The 18,943-nt window shown below is 49.6% G+C and overlaps 5 protein-coding genes across 5 annotated transcripts; all 5 read right to left on the bottom strand.

Moving 5' to 3' along the window:
- Positions 1-4,543: 4,543 nt before the first annotated feature.
- On the bottom strand, positions 4,544-5,854 carry HOO65_060660 (uncharacterized protein; the record flags this gene model as incomplete). Its single annotated transcript, XM_071001191.1, has 1 exon — positions 4,544-5,854. One exon carries the CDS (start codon positions 5,852-5,854, stop codon positions 4,544-4,546), a length of 1,311 nt encoding a protein of 436 aa, XP_070858010.1.
- A 1,983-nt stretch (positions 5,855-7,837) lies between these two features.
- HOO65_060659 (uncharacterized protein) lies at positions 7,838-8,487 on the bottom strand (the record flags this gene model as incomplete). Its single annotated transcript, XM_071004070.1, has 2 exons — positions 7,838-7,921; positions 8,086-8,487. 2 exons carry the CDS (start codon positions 8,485-8,487, stop codon positions 7,838-7,840), a joined length of 486 nt encoding a protein of 161 aa, XP_070858009.1.
- Positions 8,488-9,075: 588 nt separating this feature from the next.
- Positions 9,076-11,157, bottom strand: HOO65_060658 (Outward-rectifier potassium channel TOK1; the record flags this gene model as incomplete). The annotated part of the gene is made up of 1 exon (XM_071001190.1): positions 9,076-11,157. One exon carries the CDS (start codon positions 11,155-11,157, stop codon positions 9,076-9,078), a length of 2,082 nt encoding a protein of 693 aa, XP_070858008.1.
- A 762-nt stretch (positions 11,158-11,919) lies between these two features.
- On the bottom strand, positions 11,920-12,924 carry HOO65_060657 (uncharacterized protein; the record flags this gene model as incomplete). Its single annotated transcript, XM_071001189.1, has 1 exon — positions 11,920-12,924. One exon carries the CDS (start codon positions 12,922-12,924, stop codon positions 11,920-11,922), a length of 1,005 nt encoding a protein of 334 aa, XP_070858007.1.
- Positions 12,925-13,148: 224 nt separating this feature from the next.
- HOO65_060656 (uncharacterized protein) lies at positions 13,149-15,381 on the bottom strand (the record flags this gene model as incomplete). The annotated part of the gene is made up of 3 exons (XM_071003731.1): positions 13,149-13,965; positions 14,044-14,467; positions 14,562-15,381. 3 exons carry the CDS (start codon positions 15,379-15,381, stop codon positions 13,149-13,151), a joined length of 2,061 nt encoding a protein of 686 aa, XP_070858006.1.
- Positions 15,382-18,943: the final 3,562 nt, after the last annotated feature.

Below are 18,943 nucleotides of genomic sequence, written 5' to 3'. Positions count from 1 at the left end.
TGCATGAATAGCTTCAACTATTGATGCTGCTGTGGTACAAAGATAACGTTGTTGGTGAATTCAGCCTAATATCAGAGATATCAGGCAATTTCATTCTACACTTGCCCAGTTTATAAGTGCAGTCCATGATCAAGACCTCAATGCCAGTAGACGTTAAATATATTCAAATCAAATCAAGACCTCAAGGCATGGCAGATGACCGGCTAAGAGGCTGTGGATGCACAAACCGAATCGGAGAGATTCAGCCAGATTCGGTCATCAGTACACGGCTCAAAAGTATCGCCCATTCAAACTCTTCAACAGATTCTTGGGCCGAACCAACCGTAATGTGCATGTCGGCTTGATTATGGGTTTACCGTTGTACAGAAACGGTATCATACCATGTCTTTAGAGCGTGATAATTATATTGCCTGGCTTAACACCAACATCAGTGCCTTGGAATTAAGGCGGCATGTATCACGACCCACATTCGCAATTATTATATAATCAAACAGAAAGGGACGAGGGCTCCGTTGGCCCGGCCGCCGATACAGTGGGGATCATGTCCGCTGTGGGGCCGCTATTGGAAGCAACTCGCACTATCAAAATATACTATTTATAGTTTGATTACAGCTCTATGAGGGCCGAACCAACGTTAGCCAACTAGACAACAACGGCCCTGGAGCTGGATGTCCTAAATGACCGAATCGGAACCAACAAAGAGTATTAAAAAAGAAATGGCAGCTTGTTCTGAGGGACACATTGGGGAAAGACCATTCTGATACCTGGGTAGCTGATGGGATAAGTCAGATAGCCCTACACCAGACCACATCATCTTCAAGCCAATATTACTATCGAGACCAAGACCAGCATCAAAATTTGTTCCTCTCATACCTTGTTGGATCTATCGCTCAATCATAGCATCATTTTATCCACTAAAGATGTAGAATTCAGATTAACTATTCTCTGTTGTTCTGTTTGGCAATATTAGGGGAAACACACCGAGGTGCGTTGTAAACGTCACAGCATCTTTTCCGACCGGCCTTAGATATCTTCTATATCTTGGATACTAGACAGCGTTTGACAGTACGACTCTTTTTAGCCATGCAGACTCAGTAAGTGCTATTAGCAAGATTTGCGTCATCAGTACTGATGGGTGCTGGTGAGTTCCTTAGGATAAATGGGAGATATATGGCTTCTTTGGCTGTCTATGAAAAGGAGACGCCGGTCTTTTGATTATACTCACGTCGAGCGTGCTGCTAACAAGAATAGCCAGTGGAGAGAAAGCCTTGCCGTCTACTTGTATACACAGTGATTGCTACCTAAGTCCGTCAGTCTAGAGTGTCGTCAGTTCTTGATGGCTTCTTTAATATTCAAGTGACAAGGTCGCTGGGTCTTTCGATTCCCCTGAGAGCGGTCTTCTTCACGTTGTATTTGCTTCTTGTTGGTAAACTGGAAACTTGATGCGTGCAAAGATGGGAGGTGCAAGCCCAGATGTTGGTTGACTTCAAAAGCATAACGTCTATGAACGTTCCTGGACCCGAAACGCGGCAGGGACATCGCCATGTATTTCGGCATCCTTCACAGGTAGAGCAAAGATCATAATCATTCATTCCTCATCAAAACTACCACACTTTCTGCCTATAATCTAGCTTCAAAGATAGATAATTTCGGGTCTTAATTCAAAGAAAGACCACTGGCTAAAATGGAAATTCTCGAGAATGGAGAGCTGTGCATGTGCTGCCTATTTGAATGTAGGGTCTAATCTGTAATTAAACAAGGACACCAAAAGGCAGCAAGCTCGGAATGCTAAATGCAACACTCTTGGGCGAATTCCAGCCAGGTATGGCGATAGTTCCCTCCACGTATGTATGTACATGTAAAATCACCATGTATGCCGCTTTGAACACACCAGAAATGCCAGCAATAGAACAAGCCTTTGCAGGTGGAGGAAAGACTACGCTTATTACAGTGAGTCTCCTGGAAAGTCCCCCCCCCTCCCGATAGCAGAACTTTCCCAATCTCCTTCACCCCATTAATGAGCGTTAAACAATATATCTAGTGAGTTTGGCAGTGATCTCTCATTTCTCAACATTGTGGCAATTCGTGGACTGCAATCAATGACGAATAGGTGGTCATATGGTGGCCACTGTGGCTTTGAGGAGTGTTTTCGTTTGTTATAGGACGGCCTTCCATTGAAACTCCCAAGACTTAGATTCCAACTCCATACATAACAAACATCTATTATGGGCTCCCCAACTCCTCTAAATTATCAAATCAGCTCACAGCTCGATTCAGCACAACAAGTGTGGCTACCATAGCATTCCTTCCAAGTTCCCTCTTACAGGTGAGCATTTTCTAGCAAGAGGACAACAGGCGCCAGTCTTTTATTTCTTTCCGAGGGCTAAAGGCTTACAATCAGTTGAGCCACATTCAAAGTAGCATAGCTTTTGTATATCTTTGCCGCATCTCTATAGGACAGCCGCTGAACACAGGGCTCCATGCTATTTCTCAAATGCTTGTAGTGTTGGGCACAAGCAAGCCAGTTGAGGATGCGGATTATGGAGACAGCGATATCTAAGGACGGACCTGGCACAAAGGCGTGCGCAAAAGAAATATGCCATGGTGCCAAATCTAGACAAACTATGTTGATTCGTCGTCATCTAGTAGACATTTTTAACCCTTCTCCTACTCGAGAACAGTAATGACAACCTGGGGCACCAAAATGGAGATAGCAGCGGCGATGCAAGCAACCACAAATTTAATGGCAATATGAATAACTACCTCAACAGGACCCTACAGGAGAATAGAGGTGAGGATGATAGCAGACCTGCCAAGAAAAGCCTGCACGAGGATAATCCAGACATGTGTCAAAGTGGTGGGGGAGGGGTCAGTGGACCAGTAATTATGAGGGCTTCCACTTCAGAAGGTCGGAGATAATATGCGGAAATAGAAAGCGTAAGCTCCGATACAACAGATAGTAGCATTTATTAAGCCAGTCCAGTTACAGGATATACAAAGATGTCTCTATATTGTTGGTGCGCTTCTTGTATCATTATTCTGAAAAAGGTATTGTTGCCTTTGAAGGACCAATATGATGGCCAAGTTAAGCCCAGTACTTGGTTGAAAAGTAACGCCGGGCCATCAAGAACCTCGAGTGTTCCGCGTAGAGCTTCTTGGTACTATTCAGGAAAGGGAAAGCTTGTTCTAGTCCGCATGGTTTGCCTGAACTTTGCCTCGGAAAGCCGCTGAATCGTGGTCCTCCATATAGTCTCCCTAGCTTGAGAACTCTCTCTTGATCAAGAATCGCTCTGAAAAATCTCTGAGCCACCAATGCAGCCATCCATGCCAGCCACAGACCCTTTCCTGTCTCTACACAAACATCGGTTAGTTGGCCTATTTAATACATTTTATCGCCACAGTGTGTACAGGAAGTTTTCCCGTTCCTAGCCGTCTTCCCGTTCCTAGTCAAGCGTTCCTCAGTCGTATTAATAATGATAAATGAAGCGTTTCATGATGCTTACTCCCACATTCCTCAGAAGGGGAATAGCTATCTGAAAGCGAGTAGCCGCCCCCACCCAAAGATGGCCAAGAGACACACGACGTTTTCTACTAGCTATCAACAGTAACATAATCCTCACGGACCTATGTCCCTATTGGGCCTTGGCTCCCCGGCTTTTTGGAAACGCGCAAAGTGTGGGCACGGCAGGCACCAAGCACCCCATGGCTTATTAATATGGCGGTGCTTAATCTAGCCCAGCAAGCCCAGCAGCACTAATCTTGCCCACGAACATGGGGAGAGTGTTTTACTGCAACGTCAGTTAGTATTTATGTTTTGCGCAGCAAAGTTGTTTGGTTAAGCTCAGATCCCAGCCGTTGTTCCTCTTTACCCCTCTCGACTTACACAAGGCAGGCCACAGGCACAACCCCTACCATGCCTATCCCCCATCCATAGCATCCTTGTTCCTGTCTTGTTCCCAATAATAACATCCCAACACATCAGTTGCCCTATCAAGTACCTACATGGCCAATTTCTTTAAAGTTGGGTTGGATTTCATCATGTCTAAGAAAAGAAACAACACAGACCTGCAAACAAGGGCCCCCAATACGAGAAGGCAAAGGAGACAACAAGGGAAAAAAAAACACACGGAATTACGCACGTTGTATTGTACCGAGTCTTAATGAAGACAATAGAAAAGTTTTATGTACAAGAGGCCAGACAGCTTTGCAAAAGCTGTGAAAAGAAAGTAAATAGAGACACATGAAGAAACGGCAGATGACAAAAGAAAACAAAAGCAAAAAGACGCTAGAAGCAGAACAGGCAGGAGTCGGGAATAGATTACGGGAAAGGGTATCGTGAAAAATGAAAACGGCAGAATAGAAAGTGTGCACAGATAAAGTGGACATAGGGATAGGGGTGGGGAGCATCAGGGCGGCAGCATGCGCATCACAAGAGCCGCGTGAGAGATGTAGGCGCAGTGAGAGCACACAGTACTACAAGAGCCACGATATAACACAGTAGCCCTGCATATCGAGGTCCATGTAACAGCCCTCGGCCTCTCTCTCATGGGCCCGCACTCCAGTTCCATCGCTTGTCCTCAAAGCCGCTGTCAACCGTCATCATGGCCGAGCTCAGTGCCATCATCTCAGCTGCATTGGACGCCACTGGCATCGTCGGGCTTTGCTGCTCATCGAGAGCGGCCATGGCAGTAAGGCTTTTGTCTTCGGGGTACGTATTTGATCGAACTGGGCGGATTTGCAAATGTGGCTGCGCGCCGGGTTTGAAGGAGAGATAATCTGTCACAGATGCAGTAGGCATAGTAGAAATAGGAGGAATAGAAGGCGCCAAAGACGGAAGAGACCCCGTGTTGTCGTTGCCATGAGCCAGCATGGCCGGCTGCATCAGTGGCGAAATTGCAGGCGACGAGCAGGCCGAGCCCAGGCGGGATCCAGCACATCCAGAGCCACAGGGCGATATCGGGCTAGGTATGTACTCCGAGAGAGGCGATATTAAGGCGCTGATATAGCGTTCATGGCAACTATGGTCGTTGCCCCGGCTGTCATTGTGGCCGTGGCTCTTGATTGGCGGTAGTGCTGGCAGTTTCTTGTCCATGGGAGGTGGCGGTCTTTGGGCTGGGAGGAGATGGCTTGGTGACTTCTGGCGGCCTTCAGCCATCAGTCCTAGTGGGGAAGGAGGCAGGGCTGAGGAAAGAAAGAGCTCTTGAAAAGGGTCTGGGGTCAGGTGAATGTTTTGAGGCTGGTTCCCTGGCACAAGATTAGACGGGTAGCAAAGGTCGGCAACGGAGTCGATGCGGGAGTAGTCTCGGGAAGTGGCAGGCAAGTGGCGAGGAGATCTAGAGGAGGAGGCAGAGCGCTGTTGGTGCTGGGGTTGTTGCTGCTGATGCTGCGGCTGGTAATACTGGGCATTCAACCCTTCCTCCCACTGTTGCGAGCCCATGGGCTCGACGAGCCCCCCTGACGTGGCAGACTCATCCGGGGCATAGTAGCCCGTTAGAGGATCCCGAGCATTCAAGTCACCAGGCGTCAGTGGTAGAACAGGATAAGGAAAAATGGCTGGTTGGGCGTTCGTGCTCAGGTCTAATGATGCCGGCTGGCCTGGCGGGTCAGGATACATTTCGTCCAGAGAACGAGTCCGGCGTTGAAGGAGCTCGGGCTTGCGATTTTTGCGGGCTCGTGATGTGAAAAAGGAGTGGGCCTTCGATTTGGACGGCGGTTGGCTGGGCTCATATTGATGGCTTGAGCTTGAAGAGGCGGTGGTGGCCGCCTCTTTTTGGATCCAATCAATGCCGAAATCGACATGGAGATAGAAACGAGGCTTGAGCAACGGAGGCTTAGGAGCTCTTGCTTCTGACATAGTGAGAGATTGTAGGCTGCTTAGTGGTGAGGAGGAAGTAATTGTGTAATTCTATTACAGACAGAATCGAAAAGTGAGAAAGGCGAGAAAGAAGCGGCGGGAAAGAGTTAGGAGTAAGGGGAAAGAAAAGGAAGAAGCAGAAGGAGGGGGAGGAGGATAGCGAGAACAAGTCTGGAGAGCAAAATGGAGTTAGCCTGTTGTTGTTACTATTCTTATTGTTGTTCAAACACTTGAACCAGGGTCCATTCAAGCATAGAATTTATAACGTCAACAAAAGAACTTTGTAGGAAAAAGTGGCCTAAATAAGAATGACCATCCTGACTAGGTATATTGAAGCAAGCATTCTCTGTGCTAGGGGGGTGGTGGGGAGACAACGGCAAGTCAAAAGTAGGCGTGAGTTCAAGCAAATTCAGGTAAAATAACATGGAAAAGAGCCCCTTCATCCTTGTCTCTCTCTCCTCCCGTCAAGCCACTTTTCTCTTATACGTATTCCAAGACACTCTTCTGACAATCAACTTCTCAACTCGTCTGTATGTCCGCTCTCCCGCAACAGAAAGAACAAAAAGGTTATCTTTTTTTAGTATCATGCCTTGGCTCAGGCCCTCCCCCTTCCAACTGGCAGCAAGCAAGACCCAGCAAATATCGAAAAGGAGTCAATAAAATATAATAGCAAGGGTCTTTAAGTTACAGAAATCAAGGAACAAGACAGGCTCGGGGAAAAAAAAGAAGAGGATAAAACACGGAGAAAATAAGGGTAAAGAACTTTTTGGAAGGGGGATGCTTCAACCCTGTGTTGTCTAACCCTAACGTGTGGTTTTTAAGTCGAGAAAAGGATCTCAACAATCGCTAGGATCCCGACCAAAGGATCTCGAGTCTTGAGAACACTCCGAGTCTCGAGTTTGTGGAAGAACTGGCTTGGTAGTTGCCGCTTTAAATTGCCAATGTAGGAGCAACTGGCTTGGTAGTTGCCGCTTTAAATTGCCAATGTAGGAGCAACTGCCTATCTAGGATTTTAATATAATATAGAAGTAAACGGACTGCCTTTCTACGACGGCATAGTTGTGAGGAAGTCAGTGCTGTGTTATTACTGTCGTTTCTACTAGCGGCCAGAGGATAGCAGCGGTGTTGTGAGCTGGTTGCACTAGTAAACCTTTTTTTCTCTTCTGTGTTGAAGTGTTTCACCAAGTTGAAGATGGAAGGCGCCACTGCATGAAGATGAAGCTCTTCCCTAGCCCTTGTCTTCTCCCCCGCTGGTCTACCGGCAACGGGGTTTGTTTGTGTGCCGCCCTTCGTTATAGATGATAGTTCGAATGTAGAGTTGATCTGCTTGACTGCTGGGCCGATCGCCAATTCAGTCCTATTGCCGTATTTCTCTTCTGTTTTATTTTTTATTTTTTTTAGAAACTTTCTGTGCTATGGTGTGGTGAATAGATACGCAAGAAAATGCCTCGAGTTGGGTAAGATCGTCGTCGCCCAGGCACGTCTTGCCAAGGGCTGCATCATAGATCCTAGATCTGGACAACAAGAACAAGGGCTGTGACAGGCCAGGCAGGACAGAGCAAGACCAAGATGATGCTAGGCTTGTTGTTCTCAGTGAGAGGAAAAAAAAGAGGTAACATAATGGGTGAAGGAGGTTTGTAAGAATAGTGCTATATGTGTAAAGTGTTTCAATATTTAGAATGGCATGATAGAAGCATCGGGTGCCGATCGCAAATGTTCTTTGCCCCTTCTTAGTTTTTTTCCCTTTTTTCCCTTTTTTTTATTTTTATTTTTTTTACTTTTTCTGTATTTTTGTCTGCCTCTGGTCTCTCAATACAAGCAACATCCACAACTAGGAACAGCAGCAACAATGTTTCTTCCTTTTCCTTCTACCCACCACATTGCAACATCACCCTATCTTAGCACCGGCTTATAGTATCCGTTCTTTTTCTCATGCAAAACATGTTTGTTGCTCAGACTTCGCCTTCGCCGCCTCCGCGTTTCTCAAGAGAAAGCACTGTCGAGGTTGCCCTTGATGACAAGGTCGCGCGCGCCCTGTACGCTTTTTTCGACAGCGAGCTGAGCGAGCTGAAAAGAGAAGCGTAGAATGAAGCGTTAGTAGAATGATTTTAACTTGCTGAGTTTTCCTCTATCTCTTCCTCGTATTCTCCCCTTTTTAATTTTCCTCTGCTATTTGGTGTTATACTCTGGGGTCATCTCCGCTTCTTCGCCTTGCCCTGGCATTGACTTACTTTTTGATGCATGGCTCGCTTTGTTTCAAACTCTGCAGTGCCCTCTGTTGCTGTCTCGAGCAGCTCGAAAATGTAGACCATGTAAAGTTGTCCGTCCGAACCGGGACTTAGTAGGTTTATCACCGACGATCCGTCTGGGCGTGAAAAGACTATCTTGGTCGGCTCAAAAAGGCGACAATCTTCGTCTATTTCGCTTTCGCCGTGGTCCGTCTTGAGCGTTACTGTGCGCCGGACTAGGCCTGGCTCGGAGGAGTGCACGACGCATTTAGTGATGGCGGGGACAAAGAGCGAGGGGGATGTCACCTTGATGCTCATGGCCTTCCAGATCTGTTCGTGGCTCAGAACCGGTGAAACACCGGGGGGGTTGACGGGGACGGTGTGGGAGACGTGGATAGTAGGCATTTTGTTTATAACTTGAATAGGAATGGAGACTAGATAGATCTTTGTTGACGAGGGTAGATTGCAGTTCACAGCGTATGAAGGAAAGTACAAACAAAGTGGTAGCAGAAACGGAAGATTTCGAAACAAAAAGAAGTGCAATTGGCCTAGGAGAGGATGAGAGAATATAAAGGAAGAGATAAGGCGAGCTTACTTCGGGCCTGCGACTGGGGAACATCCGTCCGTATTAGGAAACGTCGGAGATTTACTGGTACCAAGTAATACTACGACTGGCCTCGCACAGACCGAATTGCCTTGAAAGTTTGGCTGTAACTGAGGTGAGAAATAGGCGAGCATGTAGAAGTGATGAAGAGAATAAGAGAGTAGGCACAGAAAATTGGTAGAGAAGACCCCAAGCTAAACAGTTCACTAGGGAGGCTAAGAGAGAAGCAAACACTCGGACGACATAATCACCAAAAAAATACACAAAATTGCAATTGCTTTTTGCCCTTCCCCCTCACATCTTACATGGTGATATCGGCATGAAGCTTACGACAACTGCCAGTTCTATGACTAGCCAAGCCAAGAAGCTAACCGACTAATTAATTGGCTTTATTCCTCTCTCTGGACTAGTTCCTGGTAGAGCTCCCGCCGCAGCCGCTCAGTCAGATTTTCTAGGATCCACTGACTCTCACTCTTGTTTGATAGCAGTGGGCTATTAATACCGATCCAGCTCCAGCCTGACCAGTCTTCGGGCGGCATATCGTCGTCATTGCGGCGCTTTCTGTGTCTGCGCCGCCGTCGCCGGCCGGATGAAGAGCCGTGCCCGTGGCCATCGTGCTCTTTCTTCACAGCCTGGTTGCCACCTAGAGCTTCTTTGATGACCGGTGCATTTTTGCGAGCGACGGCGTGCGTGCGTGGGTCGCTTTCATCTTCGCCTAGTAGCTTCAGGTACCAAGTCCACTCTTCGTATGTGTAGTGCTTTTCGCGCTTGGCCTGTATGTGTTGGGCAACGCTGGCAATCTCCGATGACAGGATAAAGTGCAAGTATTTGCCGCGCGGGAGCGGGGTGGTAGGGTGTCGCAGAGTTGAGAACGAGTTGCGCATACTAGCAGCAACTACACTTCGTGGCCGAAGATGCGCATGTGTTTGGGCGCCCGAGTCACTTGTAGCCTGCTGTAGAATGGCGTGTTCGGCGTCTAGAGTCCTGTGGGGTGGTACGGGAAGCTTGCAATCAGTGTAACCTCCGATAGGGCTGTTGTCGCAGTCCTGGTCGTAAAGGTATGTCTGATCGTAGCAATCGCTCCACAAAGCGCCAAAAGTAGCACGGCTGACAAACCACTTGATCTCAGCACGAAAGCTACGCTCTCCGGGAAGAATAGTAATATTGCCAACGCTGATAGTCACATCACGCACAACACGGACGACAGTGTCGCTGGCGTTGGAAATCATGATGGTCATCGTGGGGAGGGCCATCAGACACCAGAACACAAAAAAGGCCTTGCCTGCGTTGGACTTGGGCGTGCGGTCGCCGTAGCCGATGGTAGTTAGCGTGACGAAGGTGAAATAGAAGCCGTCAAAGTATGTCCAGTTCTGAGAGGCATGCTCGGTTTCTTGGAAAATCTTGGCTCCAACGAGCCATAGGATCAGCCATAGTGAGAACGAGGTTGCCATACCCATCCACCTGTGCTGTGCTGAGGCCTGTTCTTGAATCGAGCGCATGAGGTCAAACTCAGCTTTGCGGCGCTGCAACTCGGTAATGGGCGCAGTAGACAGCACATGCCCTGCGGCAGGCGTCTGTTTTGCTGGTACTGGCTCCGCATTTGTCGTTGCAGGGCTATCGGTGGGATATAGCCCTAGCTCAGACTCAGTAATAGGCTTGAGAATCTCATCCTGTCCATTTTTGATAAGTGTCTGCAGCATGCGGCGGCGCTTCTTCTCAAGCGCTCGGGAATCAATTCGGCTCTGGCCTCGCTCCAGCACTAGACTACGGATACTGCCGATGACCAGACCCAGACTGATAATACCGACAAGTGCATAAGGAATCAGCAGTCCCCGCGCCACGCTGCGTGTCGGGATGAAATCGCCAAAGCCGATAGTGAACAATGTTACGGTAGCCCAATAGACACCGTCAAGGTAAGACCAATCCTCGAACTGACTAAACATTAGGGCGCCTAAAAGAAGGTATAATAAGATCAGAATCGACTGTAGCATCAGGGTGCGCTGGCTTGCAGTGAGATTGAAGTCCTTTGGGTAGTGATTTGTAGCCGCCCCATGCACCGTGATGCACATCAATGCCGCCACCAAGAAATAAAGCACCGCAGCGAAGATGCCGTAGTAGAAGGCTTGGCTCCACATGATTTCATCGGCAGGATAATCCGTTGCATCCAGAAGCGGCCCGCTCGCCGTGGCACTCAGGCCAACTAGGCAAAATGATGAAGCGAACCACCCAACAATTGTCACCGGTTGTGCCACCACAAAGCGCACACGACGTGCCATGTTTAGCAAGAGAAAGACATTAGATGTCAGCGCCATGCTCAGCTGGACAGCATTGATAGCTATCAGCCACACAGGATCTCCAATGAACGGCGCCCCATCAATGGAAGTCCCAGGAGGCCGGTGCTGGCGCCACGGCCTAGAGAGGGCGAGAATGGAAAAGGCAGAAGCCACAGGCCCGAGAGTGCCAGCGATCATGGGGAAGGCCGAGGAGGCAAACCACCAGCGGCTGATGTTGGTTGCTGGCTTGTTAGAGAGAAGGTGTTGCGTGGGTCTCAAGGGAGAGTTAGAGCTTACCTAGGCTGCATTAAGTCGCCATCTTTCGGTATAAACAGTCGCTTAGTAGCCACATCATGGGTCTCTCGGGGCTCCTGATCAACCGGATCTACATCAGATGCCATCGCTAGGGATCAAAGCCATTAGGAAGAGATCTGGGAGCCTACAAGGCGTAGCGGGGTGGCCGGCTAGACGTTGTAATAACTACGAATTATAATGGCGGGATAGTTGTGCTGTGCATAGGAGACTGTCTGCTAGATGGCTAGACATTAATTGTCAACAGATGGACAGAATAGAAGAGCAAGACAACTAAAGAGCAAGGCAGCAGCGGTAAGGTAGTTGATAAAAAGAAAAGAAAAAAAGGCGAGACAAAAAGTGTCGCAGATTGGGACACGATGGCTAGGTTATTCAAAAGGCCAGACACTAGTATCCCTACACACGCATGATGTACTACCCCTATGGCCAAGATACACTAGTTAGTTTACGTCACTATTCTGTAGGGTTATTAACCCACGCCAGACTAAGAATGTCGAGGTTACGTGTGATGCGTGATGTGTGTTGCCGTTGCTACATATATATATATATAATAAATTGGCCTTTGTAAATTTCCCCGTTATATATACACGCCATATCTTCATATCCTCATACATTGCATAGCCCTCTCCCCTCCCCCTTTCCATGTCTCTACTCTAATAGCTTAGCAACTGCAAAATCCACCTCTTCAGCAGTCCCAAATAGAAATGAGCCTTTGTCGCCACATCCAACAGCTGGGGTTTCAAGAATGCGACGGCCAGTCTTGGCATCCACGGCCTTTCCACCCGCACACTCAAGTATCAACGCCATAGGGAACAGCTCGTACAGAGCCCGCAGCTTCGCCTTTGTACCAGGTGTCACAGGGTTGATATACACGCCGTGTCCCTTGACAAGAATATGAACCACGTCAGGAACCAGACCGCCAGCATAGCGTAGTGTGTAGGCCGACGAGATGTAGTGGTTGATGAGGGCTGCATAGGCTGGCGACTCGGCAGCACAACGCAGATTAGCCGGCGAAAAGTAGCGCGTCTTGAAAGGAGGGGACAGCAGCGTGATAGATGGCCGGAGCAGCTCGATGACCGGCGGGCATGAGAGAGTCGACGAGATACCTGTCAAGCCTACGTCAAAGCAGATGGGCGCAAGTCCAGGAATGCGCACGGCGACTACGGCAGTGGTGCGGGGGCCAAACACGCCGAGGACGGAAGCAATTTGCCTAGTCGACGGATCGACACCCACAGCAGTCGCGCCATCCCAGATGCCAAAGATAGCACCCACAGTCCAGTTGGGTGCAATAATGGATGAGCCATCGAGTGGGTCAAAGGCGATAGTGTACTGCTCGTCTGCCGGAGCATCCGCCGGAAAGGGCGTCTGAGCACGTTCAACTGGGTCTTCTTCGCTCGACACCGTCACCACGGACCGGCAAGCGGCAAGTGCCGAGCGAATTGCCTTCTCTGCTGCAACATCGACATTGAGCTGGTCATCGCCAAACGTGTTAGTGCCGCCAGCAAGAGCAACATGGTGCGCATTGGCTAATATAGAAGCTACAGCACCGATGCTCGAGAGGATTGTTGGCAACACAGATTTGAACAGCTCTGTGCGGCCGGCCGGTGGCGGCGTCAGACCGGGAAGAGAGGCAAGATCAGCTGGACTTGACATTGTAGAGCGGCTCCTGTACCTCGGGAGAAGAGACAGCGGGACGGAACTGAGGCTGATACTGAGACCGAGGCCAAGAGAAAGAGAAGGAGAGAAGGCAAGACAGACTAACCCTCAAGTGGGGTTGAGTTGCGGGTACCCACTGCACCAGCCAGTATCCCCACTAAATGGTTGCAATACAAAATGACGCTGGCTGACACTAACACTGGCTGACCCTGATGACGCAATCAGCCCACCACCTCATAGCCGTCTGTCTCAATGCTCGGCCGAATGTCGTCGTAGTACTGGTAAGTATAACTGAAGCTATCCAGAGCATCAGAAGCCGCCCATAGACCGTCAAAACACTTACGGCCCACGTCATCATGGAGCGGGCGGAACCACACAAAACGCTCGAGGATAAAACGCATCCGGTCCCACTCCCGGGGAGGTTCGAGGCTGCGCCATAGTGCATGCATCCATGTGCGACCATCCACGTCAAATACTGCCAACGCACCAATCAGTAGCGCCCAAAGTAGGAGCTCACGGCGGTCAACATCAGCACGCAGTTCTGCGGCCATAGCCTCAGGCGATGCTGAAACGGGCAAAATAGCGTCGAGTGTAATGCGTAGATTGCGTGCAAGATACGGATAGCGCAGCCGCGTATTGGGTAGCGGGTAGGTGGTGGCCAGTACAGCAAGCAGACACAGGCGAAGGCACTCGTCATGCGTGCAAAGCGTGTTGCTGTCAAGCTGCAGCAAGCGGTACTGCACGGAGCTAAGATACTGCTGGAACTCGCCATCTGTGAGCTTGGGCGCAAGTGAGTCATGCACAAGATTAACGCGCGTAGATAACAGGAACATGTCCTCGAAGACAGTAGTCAGGCGGCCATCAGTTATGCCGATGGAAGCCGAAGGGGGTCGATCACTAGTAGGGAAAAGCGGCGACGGGTTGAATATAAGAGGCGACGAGGGGAGAAGCGGACGGGGGGTCATGCTGGCGAATGAGACAGGGTTTGACGTAAACTGTGAGCGAGAGCCGTGGTCGAGAGCAAAGTTGAGGTCAAATCTAGAGAGGGGGAGGGATGGGTTAGCCGGTATGTTTAGGTTAATGTGTAGAGCTTACAATCAAGCGGGCAGCACCCACCGGCTAATCTTAATATGCATCTTGGCATTTTCCAAGAAGTCGTCCAGCCCGCCACGCAGGCTGACCATGCGCCGAAGCCCGTCAAAATGTGATTTTGCGCTTTGGTCGTCCTGCAACATGTCGGCTACCACAATCAAAGACAGCACCACGGCCACCGAAGAGTTGCTAGTCGACAGGCTGTCTCCAGTGGCGCTATCGTGAGCGATACGGGCATGCAGGGCCCGTAGAGACTTGGTCACATGTGTGACAACATTTCGGCCATGTGGGCGGCCGTTGAGCACATTGCGGACGCCAATCATAAGGGCAAGCGAGGCGTGGAGGTAGGCAGCATCCTCGAAAAGCCAGCTAAACCAGACGTTATTACTAGGGGAAAAGTCGACAAAAATGCTGGCAGGGTAGACAATTTGATGAGCAACAGAGAAGACTAGGGGAGTTGAGTTAGCACGGAGTAAGACCACGGCAAGATACAGACACATAGGTAGTGTGACAACGTGTGACAAGGAGAGACCATGACTTACATGTGTGGATCGTCTCGTGGCCTGCTGCATCTAACATGTCGGCAAACTGGGCTAGCTGCACATCCTGGCCCAGGGCGCCCTTAGGGGCTTGTGCTGAGACAGCTGCAATGACAGCAGCCTCAAGCTGTGGCGAGTGGGCCCAATAGGCCGTGTATTCGCGATCTGTCAGGCTAGTAGGACTGCTGGGGGACAGGGCCGTGCGAGTGCGGATAGCAAGAGCCGTGTCGGAGCCAGCCGAAGAGTCAGTATCTGTGGGCGAGGTGGCGTTGACGGGCGGCAGGCCGTTGAAAGGCGAGTACCGGTAAGGCAGATTACGAGAGAAAGAGCCGCGTGAGAGAAACGAGCGCGACGGCGAGCGACGTGGGGAGAAGCTACGCGGAGAAAAGGCACGTGATCGTGAGGGGGATGAAGCGTAGAAGATGACGGACGATGGACTAGAGTGGGAGGGCTGAGTGACGGAGGCAGAGGCGGAGGCGGAGGTGGAGGCAGAAGCAGAGACAGAGGAAGTTGAGAGTGCAGCAGATGCTGGTATTGGAGATATCTTACGGGACACAACGCGGCGACGGCCGGTCCGTGCCCTCAGCTTGGGCTTGCAGCGGGACTTGGGTTTGGGCTGGGGAGCGATAGCAGGGTTTTCAGGGGCCTGGATCTGGGCTCCAGCTACAGCCTCGAGGTCGACTCCTCCCAAAGCAGAATCAGAGGCATCATGGGGTTTGTGCTTCTTATTCTTGCCCTTCATGCATTGGCTGCGGATAGTGCGGCGGTCATCGCGGCGCGTCTGGCCGCGATTGTCTGTAACTATGAACTGGAAGCCAGCCATGACGATGGGGGAGGAAGGTTGGGAGGCAGAATAGTGGATTGTGGCTGCAGGGTATGGCGAAGAAAAGGGAAATGCACAACAAGGGAGCGAGGCTGCTGACTAGCGGAGTGGTGTAGCTCTTGTTCTTGTTCTTGTTCTTGCACTTGTTCTTATGTTCTATCTTCCGTATTCTGTGTTCTGCGTTCTGAGTTCTGTGTTTTGCGTTCCGTGTTCCGTGTTCCGTGTTCCGTGTTCCGTATGCTGTATGTTTTATGTGTGCGTGTGTGTGTGTGTGTGTGTGTGTGTGTGTGTGTGTGTGTGTGTGTTGCGTCCCGGCGCTCTGGTCTAATCTAGCCTTAACTTTTTTTTATCTCTCACTAATGAGTCGGGTAAGCCTTAAAGCTTCTAGTTCAACAAAGGGCCGGCTGGCTTTGAGTATTAGTGGTGAGACGAGACGAGATAAAACTCCATGCGAGAGAAGCCAAAAGGTAGGAGAAGGGCTGGGGAAGGTAAAAATGAAACAATAAATCAAGCGATGCAGAGATGCAAGGAATGGGAAGAAAAAACCCCGCTCAACTCATGGCCGTATGAAATGGGCTGAGAATTGGGGTGAGTTCTCATACATAATGAGGATGAAGTTTCATGTGAGCTACGTTGTGAGTGAGCGCATAGCATGTATGTATGCAAAGCTAACATTTGGCAGCTTTGATTCCATCAGAAGCAAGCATGCGTGTACAGCACAGAAGCCCACAGTAGCGCTGCCTTGTGCAGTAACAAAGAAAGACAAGCACTGATTCCCAGCGTCTCCAACTTGTCTATTTGTCACTGGGGGTCAGGTCAGATGACTTGCGCCTGAGCTCCAAGAGCACAAATTTCGGGCTGAAGGAAGCCCCTATCCCATGACTAAGCACCGGGTTGGGGTAGCGGAGTATGGTCTATAGGGTTTGTTAGGGTCCTCTAGGGCTTGCTGGTGGTCACTAGGGTTATGCTAGCCATCCGTTCACGTGATGCCAACTACAAGCGTGGTAGGGTTAGGGCATAGATGCTAGTGTAGGGTTTGTTATGAGGGTTTATTGCGTTTCTGCTCTGTCTCTGCGCCGTCTGCAAACTCTTCAAGGTTACATTTGCGATAAGCGCTTGTAAAGTTGCTAGCTGTGCTTGTATTTGCCTGAGGGCAAAAACATATTTTTAGAAGTAAGACAAGTTTGTAAAAGAGCGAGCAAGCGCAGCATCTCGAGGGCTACGCCGGGCCTGCTCTCTGTACTTTATCCTCGTCCTCGTATACTAGTGGCTAGTGGTGTTATTAGCAGTCAGTGTCTTCATTCCCATCATGCAACTAGACCCTAAGCTGCACCCTATTTCTAATGCAACGTGAGCTTGCCCGAAAACTTTCTAGTTCTTACATGTTCGCTTCTCGTTGCGGCCCTGCCTATAGCGCAGTAAATGCAAACTTTTTATCATTATTTTAATCCTTTTTTTTTCTTCCTACTCCTCGTTTGCCATGTCAGAATCTTCCGATGCGTCAGATCCCGTATTCCCGCATGCCAGTCCGCTGATTGGCCCGCAAAAAATAGGGACACAGGGAGACAGAGATAATGTGCTTCATTGCTAGAGATTGGGAATACGAGGTTGAAGCAAGGCAGCTGGGGATGCTACGGTATAGCCTGTGTGGTGTGAACATCCTAATTTTCCTGCTGTTCAAGTCAGGCGACCGGATACCAGGCACATTACTGTCACTACGACATGCACCAATAGTGTGTTGATATTGGACCAATGCTACACCAACACAACACCAACACCACCAACACCACTAACACCACTAACAACACCACCAACACACTACTGACCTTTGGCTGGCCCGTCCCCTTGCCCCTTGCCCCCTCTTCCTTCTGGCTTCGGTCAAGGGAGCCTGCTTTGGCCGCGAACAAGAAACCACTTGAAGGCCAAAATATCTCGCCTCGGCTCGACAGCTGCCGTATTCGAGAACAGAATCCTCTTGGGATTTAGGCGGGAAGAGGAATGCTAAAGGCCGTAGGGTGGGATTTCCGTAGGCGACGGACCTCAAAAGAAATGCAGTAGTGTAGCGGCAGGTCACCAGTCAGAATGGAGAGGAGGGGGAGGAAGCAAGGTATCGATGTAGTTCTTGCATCCACAGGGACGCCCAACAAAGAACAGGGTCAGCCCAGAAGGCCGGATAATTCGCAAAGATCCCCCCCTCCTTTAGCTAGTTGATAGATAAACTTTCAAGCTTGAAGATTAACCACAACAAGAACCGCCATCTGGCCTAAGTCCAGTTTGCTAACTTTAGTTCCTTGCCACTGGGTGACCATGGCGTCCTCAAGGCGCAAAGAGCTAGCCAAGAGCATGGGTAAAGATGGGGGGGGATAAACAAAATTCAGCAGAGAGAAGGTATGCTAGCCTAACGCTAATAGCAAATGGCTAGGCTAGGGAACGGGCCGGTCAATTGCCTGAATATCATCAATAATAGGGACAGATGAACGACTCGAACCTTTTGCTGGACGGGGCAAACTAAAACTCTGCATTTTAGTGAGCAGAAAGACCGGACTAAGTTTATGAATGAGCCATGAGAGGATCCAGGAACCAAGAGAGGCCTTGGGCGCCGTTTGCAGTCCGTCGTTTTGTTGCGGTACCTTTTTCTTTTTTTCTTTTTTTTTCTTCTCTTTCTTCTTCTCCTTCCCGTCATTCTCTTTTTTGCCATTTGCCTACGACTAAACAGCCCAAGGGTGGCTTAGAGGCTATCAAGATTTCCATATTACACATCCCAACACTCTAATGTGCGCAAACAGAAGCACTATCAGATATGACATGTAGAAATTCATGATTGTGCAACATAATCATGAACATTGACATGCTACTTGCAAATTCGCATGTTGAATCTGCCGCTGGCTGGCGTCTTTCCTACTGATGTCATCAACCCTACTACATTACTACATGGTTATTCAAGGTATAGAACGCGGCTATAGACAGAAATAGAATAGAGGCCCGCAAGCTCGTAAAGACGTGAGGACGGAGAGGCAGTGATGGGTGACATAGCGGCGGAAGGATGCACCAGTGATTAAAAGGGCCAAAAGTTTGACGCTCAAGGAGTTAGGCCGAGCCCACTAGCATATACAGACAGGTAGATACGGACACAAAGATATGGGCACCACAGCAGCTAAGCTAAAGGGATTGAGAAAAGCCAACACAGGCTTACCATAAACCGCTCAGCAAATAGGCTCCCTTGCTGTGTCTCTGCTTGTGTCTCTGCTTCTGTTTTTGTTTCTGTCTCTACCCAGCTCTGCTGACAGCTGCTCGCCTTCTCTGTCTTGCCCTGCCCGTGTGCAGTTATCAAGGGAAGCCTATGGCTCCCGGAAAAAGTGAGATACGTACCTGCATACTAGAAGCTTCCTCAAGTAGCCTTTGACTCTCGATACTCGATACGGGCAAGGGCCAGAAGAAAAAGAAACTTGTAAGTCAGTCAGGCAATCTCAAGTACACCCACTCATACCCACTCGGTCAAGTCAACTGCCTCGAGAGACTCTTTTCCGGAGTGTGGGCTGTTTGTCGGATGTGTTCACACCCA

This window comes from Ceratocystis lukuohia (genome assembly GCF_044167205.1).
Source record: "Ceratocystis lukuohia strain C4212 chromosome Unknown Supercontig6_pilon, whole genome shotgun sequence".
NCBI classification, from domain to species: Eukaryota; Fungi; Ascomycota; class Sordariomycetes; order Microascales; family Ceratocystidaceae; genus Ceratocystis; species Ceratocystis lukuohia.
The sequence above is the reverse complement of the archived record's forward strand: the minus strand, read 5'-3'. Positions and strand labels throughout refer to the sequence as shown.